We start from the raw sequence: 21,243 nt of genomic DNA on the forward strand, positions 1-21,243 counted from the left end.
ATTCTGCAGGTTTGATGGCGGCCAACGGGTCGATATGAGATGAACCGTTGGCGATTTTCGGCCCTGATCCCTCGGGTTGGCTTCCTACCGAGGTGCCCGACGGCGCGGTTCTCCGAGAGCGGAATCGATAAGGCGGAACCGGCAGAGCGGACCACGATGCCATTATCAACATCGCCAAGCCAATGGAAGCTATCACGGATGAGCTGAATGGAGCACTTCAGGTTTTCCTTGAAAGAAGGTTAGCGTGATACTTCTATGGTGCTGCAAATAGGAGCGCTCCTCTCTTTAAGTCACTGTTAAAGTATTAAGTAAATATGTATATTTTTGTAAAGAAAAATAGTAATACATATTTCTATCTCGTTTCGCTTCTATTCCCCACACGTCCGAGGACATACATGGACACGCTCTAAAGGACAACTCTATTTTGCACTTTGTGCAGACAGACCGCTGCGCTCAAAGAAAAGAGCGGCTGCATGTTCTGTCATGCTTGTCACTAACCATCATTAGAATGCTCCGGCAGACTAAACATACCGCTGGACTGCTCAAGTGCATATACACTCTATGATATGTTTATGTTAATTACTATATGCGTACATATACAATCGCAATATCCTTGTGCCAGTGATTGTGTTTCTCAAGTCCCCGCCTGGCTTGCACTCTTGTCCAACACGGTCGATTAATTCCAAGGTTCTGATGTAACAACAGCCGAAAATTCATCAAAATGTCGATTTTTGCAAGTAAGGCTACCATTGATCTTCACGCAGGAATCCCCGAACAACAAGGTCTAGGCACGATCGCCTGTACGATCACCAAGTTGGAATCGAGCCAACTTGGGGTCGGTTTTCACTGGTTGATGTCATTCGGGTTGATGTGCTGCTCCAAACCCAGATCCCCATTCCTGGCATACGTAATTCGGGCATGGTGGCTCAATCAGGGGACCAAGACAACGAGTGAAACAACTTCAATAGTTCGAGGAGCTTGCGAGCTGACAGATCGAATTGCCCAGACAAAATGTTGAGGCTCAATCAATTACCTAGCTGGCTTTCTAATCAGGCCAGACCAAGAAATCATGATCCAGCCCTTTCCCCTCAAAACACGTAGTGACTGGGCTCTATGCCGGCGCACTTTCGAGCACGTTCTCCTTTGCCGCGCCTACGACATGAGGTCATTACAGTAGTGGCACAGCTGCGCCTCATTCGCGTGCCCCGCCACCGTGGTCAAATAGGAGTCACAAGGCCCATGAACATACGTATTGACGGTGTCACGGGCCATGTCCAATTGTCTGCAGCCTCTCTGGACGGAGGAGGCGGCCCTCCCCATACTTCGGTACCATGGACAAATGGCCGCCTTAGGTATCTACTTGGTAGTTCCAGAAGTAGATGCTCTCCAGGGCTTAAGTTAGAAGCCGGCGGATGCCACCAGCTTGCCTGTTTCCCGTCCGCACAACCACACAGACGCAGGCGGAGGCAGCACGATCGGCATGTCACTGGATATGGCCGATCGGCAAAGCCATTGGATTGGAACTTGGTGGATTGGCCAAGGTCAATCAGAAAGATCATGTTTCAATAATTTGTTGGACTGGCGTGAAACACCACGCCTGGATTACGTCCATTTACCGTGCTGTCGGAGCTCCCCCAGCTTGCTCCGCCTCCTTGGACGCTTTTGAGTGGTCACAAACCTCGGAAGGCACAGTAAGCTGACGGCACCACACCAGACTACTCAGAGATCCTATGTACTCCAAGTGCTTCCTCCCTTTTTCTCATTCATGCTGACACTATTATGATTTATTGTCATGGCCAGAGCCCTGGCTGGATAAGCCGGAACACTTGTCTTACCCAACGCTTCCATATTCATTTGATACCAAGGAGAGAGTTACAAATCGAGAACAGTCGATATGATAGACGAAGAACTGCTCTTGGAATCTGAGATGCCTCTGTCTATCTTGGGGTCTGATTATTAGGGCGGTGCTAGTGTACGTGTGGGCTGAAACCTGCGACCACTGCCGGGACGGCAGAAGTAAGAATAAGGCGCCGGAAGGATTTTGTCTAAGTTGGTCAGATGGTGAAGCTCCAGGTGCTTATTTTCCTTCAATGCCCGCTCCATAAGCTGATTTCTCAGCTCCCCCGAAAGATTCTGAATATCAGTCAGGCCACATTAAACAAGCTGTACCAATTCTGTGTACCCAGAGTATTCTGTCATTATCAACTGTCTGGAAACCTACACTCATCATGGGCTGGTACGAACAACTAATTGCATTATTCGTGTTATTCCTCACGATAAATACACTCACAGTTGGCATGCGCCTGTATACACGCATCATACTTACAAAGGGAGCATTCGGCTGGGACGATGTCGTCCTTTTGTTCACCCATGTGAGCCTTCACTGGTGCCTTCCTATTCATGCCGAAATCACTCTTGATTCTTGTCGCTGCAACTAACTACGATCGAGCTCTAGGCAGGAATGATAACATTCGTGGGACTGTCATTGCAGTCATTACATTACGGAAAATATGGCACGAGGGAAGCATCATGGTACGATGAGACGAAAGCCAGCACCGTGAGTACCAAGCAGTACGGCCCTCGTTCAGATTTACGATACTAACATGGAATTAACTTCATAGTATTACTTTGCAATGTGTGTCGTCTGCTTCATCATCTCCGGTACCGTAAAGATCAGCGTTGCGCTCGTCCTCTATCGCCTAGACAAGCGTACGCTCTACCGCGCGATCATTATCGGCGACATCGTCTTATGCTGCATCTGGACCCTCTTCACGACACTCATTGTCTCTCTGGCATGCATGCCTGGGAGCCCATATCAAGGGTCTCTCAGTACAACGACGTGTCACAATATCACGTATTCGCGAGAATCTATCTGGATTGCTTACGATGTCTTCCACGTCGTGTTACCTTTCTTCATCCTACGCAATGTTCAGATAAGTAAAGGTTTGAAATGGAGTGTTATTGGTTTATTCAGCCTCGGAACACTGTAAGTTGTTTCTTTACTTCAAGTTCTTGGCACTGCGGTCTCCCTCTTTGCTATTCCCGAGGTCGCCTTCATCAGCATGAGAAGGCAGCCCGTACTAATAAGCCTATTTACTGCAGTGCCGCCATCGCTGCTGCTATGAAACTCAAAATCGTTTATGAAGGTTCTCATTCTCAGGTCCAAATCGGCTACATTACGGGAGGGTACAAAGCCATGCTGTGGTCGACCGTGGAGCACGGACTATCTATTTTCGCCAGCTCCCTCCTTGCCCTCCGCCCACTGATGAGGCTGGTGCCCCAGGGATGGAGGACGCTCGTGGACAGTCTTTACGGTAGCAGGAACACCGCTTCATCAGGTCAAAGCAGCTCATTGCCAATTTCTAAGAAGTCAAACTGGTCCAACGCAAACGAGTCAACCGAGCTAGGCAGGATCGGTGTCCACAATTCAGTCACGGTACGCTCTGAGACTCCTGACTGCAATGCTCTGAACTCGAAGACTGGATACCATGCAGAGGTGCGTGGTAGTAGTTTTGAGAGCAGTAACAGGCTGGTTCAGCGGGATTAGAAAATGCAACAACAGCAAGATCGGGGACGATCGAGGGCTTCGTTTCGGAAGCAGGACTATGAATTGCTGCCTTTGCGCAGTCATTGTGATACACCAAAAGTCGGGTCTTGACCAATCTTTTTCGGTGCGCTCGTTAGTGTCACTGGGACTGGCGTCTTGTATTTAGAATACATTTGATCTGAGAAGCATTTTATCGCACAAATTATTTACTTCAAAAGGGTGAGCAATTGAGAGTACCACGGCAGAGGATGACATACGCCCGAGTGCACGGGATTAAAGCTAAAATGTAAGCTCTTGCAACACAGTAATGCTCGTAATGTGTTTGTAGATTGGAGCCAGTCCCGATAACAATTGTTTCCGCGCCAGTAAGATACGAAACATGAATACTTGATATTGATCGGTAAGTCGTCTAAATGCAAGTGGCAGGGAGTCATCTTTCAGCTCGATCCACTCCTGACGGCTACACCGATTCCAGATCAAGTCTTGGTGTCCAGTTTCTCAGTCACTGCAATCCTGTCGCCTTTATCCTCATCATGATTTGCAATAGCCTTCTCAGTCGCCTTGACCGCCTCGTCTGCAAGTTTCTTGTCCTCGAACACTGTTCATCTGTCAGCATTGCCACCCAAACATACCCCACGCTCATCCTAGTGCTCCAGCATGACTTACTAAAAGCGAGCTCTTCCAGAGTGCGCCCAAATGTTTCGGGGAACATGAAGTAGACAAACGCGACTTCGAACGCAAGCCAGCAGCAGTACGAGATGAGGTATTTCCAGCCAACGTCTTGCAACCCAATGGGATTGACAAAGGTGGTGAAGAAGCCGGCCAAGCGGCCGAAGAGCTGGAAGACAGCAATACCACGGGATCGTTCTGCGTACGGCCAGACTTCAACCATGTACGCTAGAATAATGGGTTAGTGACGCTCAGAGTGCCTAGCTCAGAAGAGACTCACTGTATGTCAAAGCATTATATCCCATGTTGTAACACGGACTGTAAGCATAAATGAAGAATAGTGTTGCAATGTTCGCCGAGCCATTCGGTGTCCCGGCTTCCGCCGCAGTCTGGGCCTGCTGCATAGAGATGGTCCAGGCGATGTAGCAAAGCAGCAAGCTGATGGTGCACATCAGGTACATGACCCGTCTGCGGATCTTGACCACCAGCAACGCCACGATGGTTGCGCAGATCATGCTCCAGCACGCGATCGAGACGTTGATCTTCTGCACGTCTGTAGAGTTCGTCATGCCAATCATTTTGAGCAGGTCGCCGAGGTAGTAGCTGATCAGGGTGTTGCCGGACCACTGGGTAAATAGGCCGAGCATGCAAGTGATGAGCAGGCGGCGGCGCATTCCCGAGGTCGCAAAGAGATCACCCCAGGACTTACTGGACGCCTCGACCTCGAGTGCGATGGTGGTGCGGATCTGCGCCATTTCCGCCTTGACAAATTCCGACTCCGCGTCGCCTTCTGCGTGGTACTTGACGAGGATCGCTTGCGCCTCTTCGACCCGGTCCTTTGTTATAAGCCAGCGAGGGGATTCGGGGAGGAAGCTGCTCAAACATCATTGATGTAGTCAGCCACTGTATCTTTCATGGGCTTTCCCAGCATGCGAGGTGGAACTTACAATACGAAGGAAATCTGAAGCACAGAGGGGCAAATCTGCAGTAGTGAAGGTATTCTCCACGCCCAATCGCTCGGTATGCTGTTTGTTCCAAAGCAAATGGCTGCTGCGGTGATCTGGCCGACGAAGTAGGCAACATTGAACAATGACGTGAGCACCGGACGTTCCTTGGGGTATGCCAGCTCTCCGATAAGAGAAGACCCAGAGACGATACAAGTTGGAATTCCGAAACCGAGGATCATTCGTGCAACGATGTACATGCCAACGTGCTGTGAGAAACCCTGGATGAGAGCACCAACCACCATAACGAGCGAGCCACCGAAGATTGATCCTCGTCTACCAAATCTCTCGTTGACCATTGGGATGAACGGAAGGGATAAAATAGCCCCCAGAGAGTACGCAGCCGCAATGATACCCTTGAGCGAGCCTGTCGGATTGTCAAAGTATTCCTTCCATGACGGCACGATCTGGAGAGCATTGATCATTTGAGAGTCGAATCCAGAGGTCAACTCAATTCCCATACATGTTGGGAAGAGCATAAAATAGAGGAACCGCAGGTTCGGCTTTTTGAGCCATAGCTTCTTGTCCTCGTTGGCGAGCCGGGTAATGATGGGGTCCGACTTCCCCTTCTCGGCTGTCGTCGCTGAGCCGATGGCCATTTTGGAGTCAGGGACGGTCTTGCCAGAGGAGCGTGTGCTATGCCGGCTTCCGTGAAGCCGCTTCGTACAAGAACAACTGCTGAGTCCAGATGTAGGGACTACGCAGACCTGACCTGGAGGACACGACGTAGCATTTTCAGGGACGCGTCGCTCTGATATAAGACACCGCCTGATATACGAACTGTATTTGCAAAAATTTGAATTAAGCACCGCGGCTGATTCAGGCCTCGTGGCTTTTTCATACCTCGTGGCGTGATATTCTGGGGACACCCACGCCAAGAAGGGCCACAATCACTAACAATCCGGGGAATAATCCTCCACCATGCGGGGTCACCAATCCCGGGATGCGAGCCAGCGAGTGAGAGGCCGGCCCCGTCAACAAATACGGTGCGATTACCGGCGGCTTGGCAGCAGCTGGCCTCCTTGGCGCTGCCAGATCCCCGTAATCAGCACTGCATTTCGGGTCATCAAACCGACGAAAGCAGAAACGGGCCAGTGGTGAGCCAGTAGGAGTGCGTGCTGGGTCCTGCATGGTAGATTCCGGCTAAATGCGACGTCAAGACGGTTCCTTCAACGTCTGCTTCCGCTAGTGCGTGTGGGCTAAATGAGACTGCCGACCCCACAGACACAGACAGCCGTCGGTTGGTACTGTGGCCTGCAAATGCCACTATTCTTGATTGGGATGTGATGGGATGATACGAGGATATAGTCTATGCGATGGACTTCTTCGATCGGGCACGAGAGCTTGTATTATAACAAAGGCCAAGGTCTGAAAACGATGTAAGCAGATCGACAGGAAACTTCATGGTGTACCCTCACCGTACCCTAGGGTAGGAGAAAAGCGAATAGAATATCCGGCAAAACGGGGCGAGAGTCCTGCATTCGGTGTTCTTGGAACGCGAATGACCGCTCGTGCTGGAGTTCAGGTTGTCAGGCAGAATGCAGGGGCATTCAAAATATGCCAGTTCAAGACAGCTTCGCTTAACTTATCAGCTGTCCTAGAACGCACTTGAAGTGTTGTTCGTTTTTTCAACTCGGTATTCTACCAAAACGACAGCAGGAGTTCCATGCAGCAAAATCAAGCTTTCTGCCAATCTCACAACGAACAAAGGTCTCTGAACAGACTCTGAATGTTTATTTTCCCGGGGGACCAGCTGCACACATGTCTGCCCCGCTGTGTGGTTTTCTTAGTGCCCAGGTGCCTGGCAGAGCAACTACCTAGGACAAGGCGACTTTGTTTCTGCTGATTAGTGAGTGGTCAGGCGTGCGACGAGTGTGGTCGGCACGACTAAGCTTGGCAGTGCCAACACCGCTTGAATGATCTCAGTCAGCACTATCCTCGTTGCGAACGTACCTAGGTAGCTTGCGATAGGCGAGGTATGCCTGCGTACTGCATGCAATAGAGAGGAAAGGTGGGGCTAATGTTGCGAGCCAGTCTTTGCTAAACTCACAAGTCAGAGATGACGGCTGGCATAGTACTGGCGATGGACCCAAGAGAGTGAGCACTTAAGTATTAGGCGGCTTAATTGGTTTCGCTTCTATTCCGTATACTTCCGAAGCCGTCCACGGCGCCTTCATACAGCAAACGCTAGGACTCAGCGTCTGGAAAAACACAATGCAAATAACAGTACAGAGACAATCAAATACGTGGGTACGTGACCTCGGCCACGTGCCTCGCAGACAAGGCTAGGAGGCATCGCTCCCAACGGCGCCGCTGACTGCCTGGGTGCTAGATACTTAGGTAGGACGGAAATTAGAAACACGGCTTCCCCTCGGCGAGGGCTTAAGTAGATCAAGCGGTTGTCTCTCACTTCTGCTGCATAGGATGGGGTTGGTGGACTTGCCCAGCTGTCACACAAATCTCGTATCCTGTTGTCTGATAGAAACTGGAATACACTTGGCCCCTAAATTAGAGTGTATCACATTGTAGAGCCTTGCGGGTACACTGATTCGATTGCATGCGTGCTGGGTACCCATGCACTCGTTCGTCAATTTGCACCTGTATTTCTTCAGACGCTGGGTCTTGAGCGTTTACCACTGTATGAAGGCGCCACGTACATTTTACATGTATGGGGATTAAAAACGAAACCACTCAATTTGCACCTTTCTTTGCTGTACAATACGTGATTGGATGGAAAGCATGCATGTGTCTGATGGAGACTCTTGTTCTAGGTGGACCTAGAATATCGTATGACATGGGAGCAATAACGAACCATGCTGTTTTGATCGAGCAGTCGCATTCTTGTCAGGTAGATATTCACCAAGGCGTCCTTGTTTGAACCTCACTATCATAGCAGATCTTTGCCTTTCTTTACTAACTGTGAAGCTCAACGTCTGCTCTGAAACATCAGTCCTGCTGCCAAATCTCAACGAGGACAGGAAGGAAGCATGCCGGGCCGCTACAGGAAGCAACAAGACGGTTCTCGCTCACCATCACTGTCACCATTCAAGAATACAAATATGTTGAGCGGATCCAACACACTTGGGCAGTTTTCACTCTGCACTCCGAACGATCTGAAAAGGTAAGAGATTGCCTTTCTATCACTCCGTCATTAAGGCGATACGGTCTCTTCCAGATTTAGCCACATCATCTTTCGCCCGCCCTGGCCAGTTCAAGTACCCATCTCGCTTGTCGTTGTTGCGCCATTTACTGTAACAGACCATGGTTAGTACCGTATACGCACTAGGTTCCCGCCGTTGTACTCACTACCACCAATACTCATCACCAGGCTGCTCTTGATATAGCTCGTCGGTACGTCCTGCCTGGACCTTCTCGGCGTAGTCGGGGTTGTAGAGCAGTGGTCGGCCAATCACAATCGCGTCCGCTCGCTTTTCTCGAACCCACTCTTCGGATTCCTCTGGCGTGAAGTTCGCGCTGGCAAACACGGGGGTGTTCTTGAGAACGGGGCGGAGGTGGCCGATACAGTCCCAGTTCACCCCACGAGGCTTGCCGTTGACCGGGAAGTCCATCCCAGGCCAATAACGCATGAACTCAACGTACGCGAGGCCGAGGGTGTCAAGCTTGGCACAGAACGGGACATATGTGGCCTTGGCCGCTTCCACGGAGGGGTTTCCGTCCGCGTCCAGCTCGCCCATGTCGTTGACGCCGCCGCACGGGGAGAGCTTGATTCCGATGCGGTTATATGGGAAGTGCTTGTTGGCCTGGGCCAGACAGGCCAGCGAGAAACGCATGCGGTTCTCGACCGAGCCGCCCCATTTGTCTGTGCGGTGGTTGCTGTGAGCCTCGAGGAACGTATGCGGGAGGTAGCCATTTCCGTTGTGGAGTTCCACCCCATCGAAGCCCGCCTCTTTGGCCAGGCGCGAGGCATTGTCATAGTGAGATATTATGGTCTCAGGATCCTCAATGGGCGTGGGGACGACATATCCCGGCGCCCCAGGGACGTTACGGAATTTACCCCCGCGAGCTGCGATGGCTGAGGGGCCTGGCACCGGCAGCCCCAGCTCGCGCTGCACCCGCGTGCCTGGGTGCGCCACCCTGCCCACGTGATGCAGCTGGCAGAATATAAGGCCGCCTCGTGCGTGGACGGCATCTGTCACCTTCTTCCAGCCTTCGGCCTGCTCCTGTGTGTAGATGCCGGGCATGTATGTCCACTCGGGACCCTGGGGGCAGACCAGGGCAGCTTCTGAGATCTGCGCACGACCTAGGTTAGTATCGAGCTCGTGGGATGAGTGCTGGGTTTCTGATGCTCACAATTAGCCCTACGCCGGCTCGCTCCGCGTAGTAGGGGACATGTAGGTTCTCTCGAGGGACGATGTCTCGGCTGCGAGTCAGGGGAGCCATTATAATACGGTTCTTTAGCCTAAGGTCACCGACCTCTAGAGGCTCGAACAGGTGTGGAAACTTGGTAGAGCTCATGATTGTCTTGAGAGTTTGCGATATGTCTCGATGAAGTTTGCTTAGCCGTACAGAACAAGCCATCGATCTCGCGTATTATGTAGACACTTCACCTTATAAAGCAGTCTCGCCATGGTTCCCTGGATATACGTTATCCGCTCTTTAGTCAGCCTATGCGACTACATGGAGCTGCCGTAGTCTAGGTTTGCTTGTCCCCATTGCTCCCAACGGACTCTGGAGACAAGATTCAAGTCCGAATCCGGTGGCTGTCGGCTCAACCCTTGGCTTGGTTGGTCCAACTAGCTGTTCGCTGTTGTCCTTCTAGAGCTTCATGACAAATGTAGTGAAGACGACGTTCGATTCAGTGCTTCATAGTTGATTACCAATCGCGGAGCATCCCTTCGTTTAAGAGGGACAGTCTACGATTGCTCGGAATGCTAGTTTGGCCGAGGTTGCGCTCCGTTCCGAGTCTAATTGTGGTTGAAGCGTAGCACGGTGAGGATCCTCGAGTCGTGCTTGACCCACTTCCGGCCCGAGAAGTCAATGTCGGTGCCGTTCTTGTCCCGGATTCTCCAAGTGTTTATTTATCCCCCATACTTTGATCATGCCTCGCAGTCTCCACTACTCAACTAATGTCTCCGAGATGCCATAGTGGAATGCTGTTGGTTGAAAGCACTTGAATGAACCTACTATTAAGTTGCAGCCTAGGGCTCAAAACTTAAACCACTCGATCATACCTCGTCAGCTTTTCAATTTCCTGGTAACATATTCATATTGCCTCATCTAACAGTATTGCGAAAATGCCCTCAGCAACTGAATACGAAGCCCTCCGCAATTTCAAGGGACTGCCATTGGTCCGCAAGGTCTGCACAGAACAAGAACAAGGATTTCTTGTTACGGATCTGCCACCTCTAGAGATTCCCACCAATCTCCAGCAGGACAATGATGCGCTGGTAAGCAACTAGTCCTGTTCAGTGAAAATATCTTCGATACGCCATCATAGCTAACTGCCTGCTGGATAGGGAATTCGTGTGAGAAAAGGCCAAGGCTCGCAACAGGACACGCCAATGGTCACGAACGCACGCGCAGTCATGCGGCAACTGCATTCTCTGGCGCAGCCTATACTCCATAACTTAAGCCATGCCTTAGAACTGCCATGGGAGAAATATCTGTCTGATATGCACGAGTTTCACGTAACTAGGCAAGATGAGCTACGCATTGTTGCTGCAGGGAGTAGCATTCCGCAGGAGTGGTCAACACTGGTGAGTTTAAATTATTCTTGACGTTGGTATAAACATAATTCTGTCGTAGCTAACTTGGGCCACGAAGACCATTGTCTTGTCCTTGGATAATCCCCACGAGATGTCCGTGATCTTCGGCGAGGCCTTGTCTGTATTCAGTGATGGAACAATTCTTAAACCATCTTCGCCGATCCTAAGTGTAGAAATGCTTCCAAAGCAGACAGGCCGAGGCTGGATTGTGTATCACTTGCGGCCCAGCGACGATGTTCTGTACACACAGACGGCAGGGGCGCTGATGAAACCTTTGTCCGCAATCGATTATGAGACAGTCCCACGGGTGCGCGATCTACACAATGTGCTTCTCAAAGGCACCACAGCTTAAGTTGGTCAGTTAAAGGGTGATAGATAATACACCCAGAAACAATGTATTCTCCCCCACTGTTGCTAAGAGACACAATTTCCACTTGATAGTTGAGAGCTTTTATAGGTAGTATTATTAATGTGGTTTCGCTTCTATTCCGTATACGTCCGACGACATACATGGCGCCTTCATACGGTGGTAAGCACTCAAGACCCAGCGCTTGGTATCTGTTTTAACATCTACGGCGACAGCCCCGCTAGCGTTACAGGCTCCTCGCTAGATTATCCATGTAGTCGTGCGGGATGGGCGGAGGTCAAGAATTCAACGAGACTAGTATCTTCTTCAGTAATTGAAGCAGGAGGCGACTAAGAGATTTGTACCGATCCATAAAGATGAAAAAAAAAAAAAACATCGACGTCACTGCGTTCGGCGCTGGGATAGGCTCAAAATGACCATACCATGACAGAATCATCTCGACGACCAGAATGGTCCGCAATTATAATTAGTACCGAGCTTATATACATCTCAAGTCTTGAATGTAAATTCCCCATTCAAGGAAAGGCGTTGCCGTACACACACCATCGGTCGAACCCTTTGCCGCCGACACCATCGGTCCCGAAGAGCCAGCCGTGTGGGTTGCATACCCTAGGGCCGGCTCAGCCAGGATACGAAGTAATTCCTCCTCTTGCAGCTGCTATTTTCCGCATTTCCTTCTCCTGAAGATGACTTCAAGGCTCAGACCCTCAGAAAAGACGGCAAAGCCTCAGTAGGCCATTGTTGGCGTTGTTTGAGTGGCCCTGATATCAGGTGTCGACAGGGTGCGGCGATGATGTGTTGGCAATTAGTCGGATATATGGGAGGTGTGTGTGGGTCTCTCGAGAGCCAAAACTCGAGAGCCGTCTAAAGATCGCACACCGTGTCTAGAATGGTATCTACTTCCCCGGCGGGATACGTGTGCCCGTCCACAAGTCGCGTGGCGCAGTCGCCACGGCTCCGGCCATCTGCTTCGTGGCGTAGCAGAGTCGTTTTCGCTTTGCCTGGTCCTCACAGCACGGCCGCGCCCATCATGACCACGGGTACGACGTATCGGATAACGTTCACACCCGGGGTTGCTTGCGCCGCAGCGCCGACGACCGAGGCGGTTGCGATCGGTGAGACGCTCGAATAGCCGGTAAAAGGGGTGCCGCCGCCGCCGCCGCCTCCTCCTGCTCCTCCTGTCGTGCCGGATCCTCCGCCGCTGCTGCCGCCTGAAGTCGCCGATGGTGATGATGCCGAGGTGGCAGTGGCTGTATTTGTTGCCGGGGCGCTGCCACCAATACCAGAAACACTTGCCGTCCCTGCTGCGGCTGGTGCTCCTCCTGCTGGGGCAGCACATCCACAAACTGTAGTAGTGTTAGCCTATCTGTTGAGGTATTATGGGAAGGAATGGGTGTAAGATCGCAACCCGGGACGACCGTAGAAGTACAGGTCAGGTAGCCATACCTTCGTCTGATCCATCAATAACAGCCTGGTAACTGGCGGATGGGCATGCTGACGACACACAACCCTCAACAGCGGCGAAGAGCGCCGCCGACTGCGCGCATTGGCAGCTGAAGTCTGTCCCCTGGCACCCTATCGATGGTGCGCCATTGAGAATACAATTCTGAGCGCAGGAGGGGATCGCGGTGAGGGCGACGTTGATGCAGTCTTGTGCGACAGCGAATCCGCAGCAGAGAAGCGCGAGCGCGTGTATCGAAAGCAGCCTCATTGTTGAGCGTGAGTCGAGTCACAGCGGATTAGATATTTAGTGGAATAATACTGCTTGGGCTGAGACCCATCCCTTTGTGCATCCGATTGGGAATGTCAAAAAGGTCGTCCCAAGATGCTGAGATGGCGGAAAGCTTGGGGGCAAAAGATCAGGAAAAACAAACGAGAGACCCGCGTAGTTTGGTACTCGGCCGAAGAGCAAGGGTTTTCTCTGGGGATGCGACGGTGAAGAAGAGGAAATCTGCGCTCTGATGCAAGTGGTCGGGGCGAGAACTGATCACCTACCTTCCAAGGTGTGCCCTGGTAACCTTACACGGCGGGATGGACGCCTTGTGCATGGGCACTCGAGCCCATGGCCCCATGCAGTATGCAACAGGAGTATAATTGGCTTCTGCCGGCCCCGCACAACCAACGGCTGGACCGCCGGAGCCCTTCAAAGCTCGTGTGGCTGGGATTGGGCCGAGAGGCCTGAGATCGTGAGCCAACAGCAGCAGCATCAGTAGGCTTTCACATGGCCGACTAGTCGTCGGCATCGTGTGTAGAGCTCGGTATGATCTCACAGCCACCACCCACACAGCCCACAATAGTCATCCTCCACCTTCCCCCGCGTTCTTGTCCCCCAGGCCACGACCAGGCCCGTTACCCCTGGTCCCTGCTTGCCTTGGCACTAGCTATTGAAGCCCTGCTGCCATGTTCAACCCCCCCTCGGCGAACCCCTCTTGATGGGGTAAAGATCCGCCTAGCTTTGCCGGTTCAGGGTGACATGATATTCGCACTTGGGACCAATCCGGTAGCTCAAGCGACCAGGAAGGCGGCCGAACCGTGACTCGGGCAGGTATTACGGTCACATTCTCAGGTTCCAGGGCAGACCAGAAAAACAACTCATTTCAATGTTGGTGCTCCTCACGCCTGCACGCTCACCCAGCAGCCAGGCAAGCCAGGCAGCCCAGTCACCTCGGCTGCCGCTGCCCACCTTTTCACCTCCTTCACATGCACGTGGGAATGCGGAGAACCTGCGTGCCCCCCAAAGGATCATCCACCGCCGTTGATGGCTGAGGATTTGGAGTCGCGTGCCTCCCGCTCGTATTTCCCGGCTTCCTCGGCCGTCCGCACTCGTTGTTGGCCTGTCAATAGTCCGCTTGGCACCGGCCAATCGGAAAGACACAACCGCTGTTGACGACAAGTTGTCAGAGTGGTTTCATTTTTAATCCCTATATATATAAAATATACATAGCGCCTTTATATAATAGTAAACACTCAAGACTTAGTGTTTAAAGAAATATAGTACTAATAATAGTAAAAAAAAAATATAATATATAGATATATAGCTAAGCCTTATATTATATAAATAAGGCTAGAAGATATTACTTTTAATAATATTATATTAGAATTATTAATATAAATAATTTAAGAGTTAATTTATTATAATATTAGAGTTAAAGTTAATAAAGTAGTTATATAATAAGATTAAAATAGTTTTAAAATAACCTTTATAAAAAAGAATTCTATAATATAAGACTTAATAAGCTAGTTTTTTTATTAATATACTTAATAGCTACTTAAATTTACCTTTATTAAGTAAGCTAAATATACTATAATCCTTATTTTAAATATATAATTAATAGAATAATAATATTATAATAATAAATTTATTTAAAAAGTCTTTTATATAAATTTTATAAAAATTAAAACTTTTAAAAAGTTAAATAAAGTTTATTTACTATATATTAAATAAATACTATATAAGGAAAGTAGAAGTTTAAATATTTAAAAACTAAATTTTCCTTCTTTAAATATACTATTTTATTATTAAGAATTTATTTACTTTTATATAATATATAAAGAATATAATAAAAAAAAGAGCTCTATAAAGAAAGCTAGTAACTTTATTATATATAGATAAGTTTAAGGGTATATATTAAGTAATTATTAACTTTATATTTAAGGTATGAGCTAATAGTTAGTTTAAAAGCTAAGAAGATAACGAATAAACAAATACATAATTAAATAAAAATACAATGTGGCCGAAGCCACAAGTTGTTAGAAATATGGCCAACCGCAGTCAAAACTTCAGTTGACTTTCAGTCGGCCCTATCTCTTAGAACAAGCGATTAAACAAGGTTGGCAGCGCACCAAATATAAATTTAGAGCGTGCGTTCACACACTTGTTAGTATGAGTATGCTCAGCTACGATTCAGTCGGCGCTGTTCTGAGTATCGGAGGTCTTACTCACTATGCACTGTGGCAGTTGAAGTATTTTGACTGGCAGTGTATCGCCGCCGGTATCTTTGCCAATGCGTGCATTATTGACGTATTCAACAATCCGCTGGCCCCATTGTTGTCAGTATGCAAAGCACCCATGGCTATAGATTGCACATAGGCAGTCACATAGTGGCCAGTAAATCTCAATCACGTAGGCTGCTAGATATTTTTGAAATCCACCTAGGTAGATTGGGACAAAGAGATCACGCACAGTTCGAAGAGTTTCAGCGATATGCTATGCCAGTCGCGAAAGTCCCAGATCCCAGTGCAGGGTAATACAATACAGGAACCACATCAAAGTCCATTGTCTTTAACGATCTATAAACACGCAATTCTGTGCATAGGCAACCCACGTTGCCACTCTCCAAACTGAACCGGATGAACAACTCCATACCATACGACCGCTGAGAAAGCCAATCTCCATGACTAATACAACTCCCGGGCCAGGCGGGCGTGCTGCACTTGGATGCAAAATCGAATCTCATTCCAAGGGACAGAGACCGTGGCATGTCGTCATGGCCCTCTGCCGAAGCACTGCTCTAAGGACACGGACACTGATATAATAGGCGGCGGTGGCGACGAGGGTTGCTTACCATTCGACGTCATGAGGTGGAGGTTAAGGTAGCGACAGGCAATGGCTATGACTTTTCCAACCAAGGATGTTTCCCTGGTTGTTTATCGGCCTAGAACTCTCATTGGCTCAGATGCGCCTGGCAATCAAATGGGGCCATCCTGCAGCACCCGTCACAGCCCCAAGCTTAATCAAACGGTAAGCTACCCAGGGTAGGTACATATGTAGGTTCAGTAATACACTGGCACACCCAGAGACCCATTGTGGCTTGATGAAGCGATGGCAGTTGTCAGTTGTTGTTCATGTCCACAACAACTTCGGCGTCGTGGTCAAGCATACCACAAGGGTAATTTCCAGTCACACTGGATTGCATTAATATACACCTCGGTTTGACAGGTGGTCACCTGCCACTGTCGTCAAGATAAACTCATACCAAAACCTATTCGGCTAGGCCGTCCGAGGGTAATCATTTGGGAAATGAGGGTCATGTCAAGTCAAGCAGTGGCTCATGCCAGGGTGCGGAGAAGAATGCCCAGGTGCCCAGGGTCTAACAGAAGGAGTCCCCGGCGCCGGGAGGCCCGAGGGGTGCAAAACAACGTCGCGAACGTTGACCTGCCATGTCCAAGCTTCTCAATGCACATCATCTCTCCACAGGGGCAGATATCACCGTGAGTTGCTTAGGGCCGAAATTGTCGCTATTGACTCCGAGTTGAGGAAAGATTGATAAGGTTGTCGACAGTCTTTCAGGCATATTAACGCTTCGAGTTTGTTTTGGCAGCTCCGAGACATTGTGGCTTTGCGTCTCAGCCATGAAGCAGACCAAGATTTGAAACCCGGCGGCGGGCAATGCCCGCTGGCCGGCCTAATTACCTAGAATCACGACCGCATTTCTCAAAATTGCTTGTGTTTGTTTTCAATTGTCTGCCTCAGGACAGGCGGCTCGAAACATGAGTAGCGTTGCTGTCTCAGTGATCTGGCACCAATCGCAAAAGGCCGCGGCCTGAAATTGCTGCCTTTAGGAAACGAAACGTTCCAGCAGGCTGAGTACGTGGCAGGCAGGGTCGCCAGCCGGGGGCTACGGGCTCTCTGCGTCCCAAGGAGCGCAGGTGGGTGGCCTGATGATTTCGGACGAAATGTCACCTGATCCTGGCGCACCTCAACTCTCAGTTCGCACTCAAGGAAAGTGGCATTGATAATGTAAACTGGTCACATTGAGGCTAAGACTTTGAGGATCCCTTAAACAACTGGTGTTGACAGGCGAAAGTAACGATATTTTCCCAATAATCAATCATTTGTAGATGAATAACCTTTTCGCCCCTCTACTAGTATCGTCCATGAAGAAGGAATTCATGCTCAAAGAACAATGTTGAGTATGTAGTCTGTGAACAACTTGTACTATGCCGGCGTACGGGTTGCAAAGGCGGACCTTCTACCCTACGTCCCTGAATTTCCTATGGCACTCCCTATAAACACCACCTCGATTGCAGCGAATCTGGGATTTTTGTCAATATAGTTCATCAGTCAGTCAGAGTCTGGCTCACGTTGCAGTTGCACCAAATATTTCCGCGCCCTTGGCGTTGCTAAATATTGCTAGAAGCACAGCGAACACAGCTGTGAACAACATTGTCAGGCCAATCCTCTGGTTTGTTGAAGGCACAATGTTGAGGACGAATATCGTCATGACCGGAAGAACCGAGGACACAACCAATGCCAGGACGTTGCTCGCCTGATTGAGCTTCGAGTCTGAGTAGGAAACCAGGGCGGCTTCCTCGTCGATGACAGTGCCGACTTTCATCTTTTCACCAGCGAGGCGGTGGAAGATCCGTGCGACAACACGGGTCATGAATCTACTGATTATGTATGTCTCTTCCTGGGACGACTTGAGCGAAACGTATGCTTCGGTGTCCTCGTCCGTCCATGTGAAGAACTCAAAGCCTGCATCTTTATGGAAGCTCTTTCCGCCTTTGTCTTCCTTGAGCCAATCCTGGAGCGAGCGGAGCTGGGATTTCGGGGGAGGTTTCAATTTTGATACCTCCGTAACTGTTGTCAATTAAGGATCGTTAGCCATTCACTGGAATACTTGAAATATTGACCATTTTGCATGACCAGGTGTGCCCTGTGGTATGGGACCTTGCCTTGGAGTAGTAGACTGTCTAGAAGAGATGTCAGCACAAGGTGGCGTCTCAAACCACACCTCCATATCGAGTCCTTACATACTATATTTCCCCGTCCTATCCCCAAGTTCTTCAAGCAGAAACTTCTGCAGACGAGGAGATGGGTCAGAAGATCCATCGGTGACGGTCTCTTGTGAGTGGACGTCGCTGCTGCTTTCCCTGTCACTTCTCTGCTGTGAGTTCCGAAGTGCAGTAAAGCTTCTAGAGTACATGCGACCAGCAGCGTCGTCGCTTTGACAACATGCTTCGAGACGTCCTTGTAGCTCGACGATCTCAGCCTGAAGGGCCATCAGCTGCAGTATATTGATCTCGTCGAACCTTCTGAAGATTGCCAGGTTCTTGTCCCTGCTCATGATTCTGGCAAGTCGGTGATAATGTCGCGGTCTGTACTCATCTTCCGTAGATAGACTCTGATCGGAGGAATGTCTCCCATCAACATGTGCCGCAGCCGTTGCTGCCAATTCAAGGTCTCGGGTATGTTCCATTTCGTTCTGTGATTTATATTTCCGTTACATTCCAAGTTGTTTCTCTTCTGCGCTTGGAACTGGATTGCAGAACCTGCCCAAATCTGGGCTTGTACCGTGCCTAGGTAGGTAGCGATGTCGTTTCCCGAGCTGTTCCTTTGGGGGCTCTAGTACAGTCTTTCTTTTTGAAAGTCAACTGTCCCAGAGTGTGGAGGGGAGACATGGTTTATTGGTCTCCGTTCAGATAGACCTTGCGTGATTGACAACAGGTACTGCATGATGCAGCTGAATTCGCGGACAGGTCACAAGACAGGCAATAAGGCGGCTAGCTTCTATCTACCATTGGTGTTCGTGGAATGGAAATACCGGTGTGGCTTCATAGGTGTGTAGACCGGCCGGTCTGGCTCGACATCAGCTCCGACTATACCTAGGTTGTTCCGGAGCTGAATAGGCCATCTAGATCTTAGTCCACAAATAGTCCAAGGACCGGCCTATTCGCGCTATCAGCTACTCACGGGAAGAGGCAGATCCTTGCCATAGGACCATGCAGCTGAAGAGATGAAAAGTTTCAGCTGAAAAGAGCACACTTGAAATTTCAAAAATAATAAAGAGTGTCTTGCAGATTGAATTCAGTCTTCACCATCTCACCCTCCACTGCATTTCATCTTGCACGCTTAGCGAGCATTGCATGTGTACACGCTCATCTCTCAACCCACGTCATGGAAGTTGCCAGTATTTCCCTTGTCGTGGGGAGTCTCCTCACCAATTCGGCAACTGCGTTGCTCGTGATCCAGAACTTTGCTAGGAGCACACAGACGGTTGAGCGACTGCAGCGCGAGTTCTGTGTCTTGCAGCATGTTTTAGAGGACTGTTTTGAGATGATCAAGGGTGACGCCACTGCTTCAGAGTCAATAGAATCCTGCCTTGAGATGTGCTTACACAAGTATCGCGACCTCCTGGAAATACTCGACAGCCTGCTGTCGAAACCCAAGTTTTGGCGGCTTTTTTTGTACACAATCAAAGAGCACGAGTTGTTCACAAGTTACAACGGCTTTCGGGATTCCGTCTTGCTTCTCAGGGATCTATCTTCAGAGTGAGTGGACCACTTGCCCTGAGCACTGTACGCGGCTGTGATTTAGATGGAAATTTTGGCCACTGACTTCATTTCATTACCAGCTTGAAGATGAATAGACAGTTCGTGCAAATTAGGTAAGATCACAGAATTCCCCAGACGACCATTTCGCCTTTTCTCATTCAAGCTTTCAAGCATCGCAATGGCAACAATCATGGCGGAGGGTGAGGATGACGATGCGGAAGACGATGACGAAGAACCCACAGACGAAAGTGACACAGCTGGCCACCCGCACAACCAACCAGAAGGAACACAGAAGGGAGCCACAAAATCACCAGCAAAACGACGGAGATATAGGAAACGCGGTTCACAATTCTTTTCCGAGCTGGCAGACCTAATGTCATCAGACTTCACTAGGAGTATTTTCCTGATGATCGAGTTAGAGGGTAGGGATGATCACACAAGATTCAAGACGGTCCCCGTAAGGAACAAGGTCGACACAGGTAGTGATGGAAATTTCGTGAGCCGGTCACTCCTTGATAAGCACGGTATGGACCCTGCGAAGATAAAAGATATACCGCACAAGATGGAAGAGCGTGAGTTCGAGATGTTGAACAATTTCAAATTCACTCCAGAGAAAGAGGTCACGATCTCCTGGCACAAGCAGAACGACAAAAAGCAGCGAGAGACCACGTTCATCGTCTTAGACTGCGACTTGTTCGATGTCCTCACGAGCTCTTCACAATGGGTGGATGAAGCGAGGGAATCTGTTTTATTCACAATGAAGCGCCACAAGAATGAAGGTAATGATCAAGACTGTCGACCCCTTGGCGGCCCAGTTATTGCATTGAAGCAAGGCTAACCCATACAAGCTGAACGGAAGAATGAGGACCTTGCCTATCGAGACGCCGAGAAAGAGGCAAAGAAGAATATTCAGAAGAAGTTACAGGAGAACATTCAGAAGCAGCTGCAGGAGACCGATACACTGGCTATGCGGATTGGGTCATGGAAGAAGGGCGGAGAAACGGGTGAGTCGTCAAGAAGAGAAAAGAAGAGGTAATCACGGTGATAGTTCCAGCGCGCAGTCAGTGTCTCATCTTCAGATAATTCTTTACTTGGGAAATATGTGGAAGCAATCCGCCATGTCTTTGTGTCTGTCAATACAGAAATTAACTGTGAGGTGGTAGCATTGTCCCCATCAGCACAAATTACACATTTTATAGGCCAATTTCGTGCTTCAACATCCTTTATTCCCTCAAGTATAGGCTACTCCAGAAGCATTTGAAACCACGAGATCCCCGCAGAGCATAATCCCCTTTATCTAGCACCGTGAAACAGTCAGTCAGCTACGTACGTTCGGAGCAGCAAAAGGGCCAGGCCGGCCAGGCCGATACGACTTACCTGTTGAGAAACCGTGGTGCACACACTGTCGGTATGATACTTCTCACTCACCATCGAGGAGAGGGTTCTCGGGTGGCGGCGGTTGCGGTGAACTACCTCCAGAGGGCAGAACTTGCGGGACAGGATTTGGCAGAGCGAGTGCGAACATGCCACTGCATATGGCAGAAAGTGCCAGCATGAGCATGTAGATGGACTTCATTTTGGGATCTGCTTTGGATGTCCTTTCCGTTCTAGATTCTTTCCGATAGTTCCCACTTGATGAGGTGGCTAGGCAAA

The 21,243-nt window shown here is 49.6% G+C and overlaps 6 protein-coding genes across 6 annotated transcripts; 2 read left to right on the forward strand and 4 right to left on the reverse strand.

Annotated features, from left to right (window-relative positions):
- Positions 1–2,207: 2,207 nt before the first annotated feature.
- On the forward strand, positions 2,208–3,700 carry KVR01_008014 (uncharacterized protein). The gene is made up of 4 exons (XM_044790625.1): positions 2,208–2,372; positions 2,456–2,557; positions 2,622–2,986; positions 3,103–3,700. The coding sequence occupies exons 1-4, from the start codon at positions 2,229–2,231 to the stop codon at positions 3,545–3,547; spliced, it is 1,056 nt and encodes a 351-aa protein (XP_044642992.1). The 5' UTR covers positions 2,208–2,228; the 3' UTR covers positions 3,548–3,700.
- Positions 3,701–4,023: 323 nt separating this feature from the next.
- KVR01_007866 (uncharacterized protein) lies at positions 4,024–5,819 on the reverse strand (the record flags this gene model as incomplete). Its single annotated transcript, XM_044783706.1, has 4 exons — positions 4,024–4,145; positions 4,214–4,444; positions 4,497–5,089; positions 5,164–5,819. 4 exons carry the CDS (start codon positions 5,817–5,819, stop codon positions 4,024–4,026), a joined length of 1,602 nt encoding a protein of 533 aa, XP_044642844.1.
- A 2,706-nt stretch (positions 5,820–8,525) lies between these two features.
- On the reverse strand, positions 8,526–9,696 carry KVR01_008078 (uncharacterized protein; the record flags this gene model as incomplete). Its single annotated transcript, XM_044785763.1, has 2 exons — positions 8,526–9,440; positions 9,532–9,696. The coding sequence occupies 2 exons, from the start codon at positions 9,694–9,696 to the stop codon at positions 8,526–8,528; spliced, it is 1,080 nt and encodes a 359-aa protein (XP_044643056.1).
- A 2,049-nt stretch (positions 9,697–11,745) lies between these two features.
- Positions 11,746–13,553, reverse strand: KVR01_007710 (uncharacterized protein). The gene is made up of 2 exons (XM_044786338.1): positions 12,760–13,553; positions 11,746–12,659 (listed from the first exon to the last, which is right to left on the reverse strand). The coding sequence occupies exons 1-2, from the start codon at positions 13,022–13,024 to the stop codon at positions 12,322–12,324; spliced, it is 603 nt and encodes a 200-aa protein (XP_044642688.1). The 5' UTR covers positions 13,025–13,553; the 3' UTR covers positions 11,746–12,321.
- Positions 13,554–17,168: 3,615 nt separating this feature from the next.
- KVR01_008244 (uncharacterized protein) lies at positions 17,169–17,963 on the reverse strand. Its single transcript, XM_044784938.1, has 2 exons — positions 17,398–17,963; positions 17,169–17,348 (listed from the first exon to the last, which is right to left on the reverse strand). The coding sequence occupies exons 1-2, from the start codon at positions 17,697–17,699 to the stop codon at positions 17,291–17,293; spliced, it is 360 nt and encodes a 119-aa protein (XP_044643222.1). The 5' UTR covers positions 17,700–17,963; the 3' UTR covers positions 17,169–17,290.
- A 1,208-nt stretch (positions 17,964–19,171) lies between these two features.
- KVR01_007708 (uncharacterized protein) lies at positions 19,172–20,757 on the forward strand. Its single transcript, XM_044792660.1, has 4 exons — positions 19,172–19,587; positions 19,671–19,703; positions 19,762–20,369; positions 20,439–20,757. Exons 1-4 carry the CDS (start codon positions 19,214–19,216, stop codon positions 20,624–20,626), a joined length of 1,203 nt encoding a protein of 400 aa, XP_044642686.1. The 5' UTR covers positions 19,172–19,213; the 3' UTR covers positions 20,627–20,757.
- The last annotated feature ends 486 nt before the right edge of the window (positions 20,758–21,243 follow it).

The sequence above is a fragment of the Diaporthe batatas genome (genome assembly GCF_019321695.1).
Source record: "Diaporthe batatas strain CRI 302-4 chromosome Unknown Contig00009, whole genome shotgun sequence".
Lineage (NCBI taxonomy): Eukaryota > Fungi > Ascomycota > Sordariomycetes > Diaporthales > Diaporthaceae > Diaporthe > Diaporthe batatas.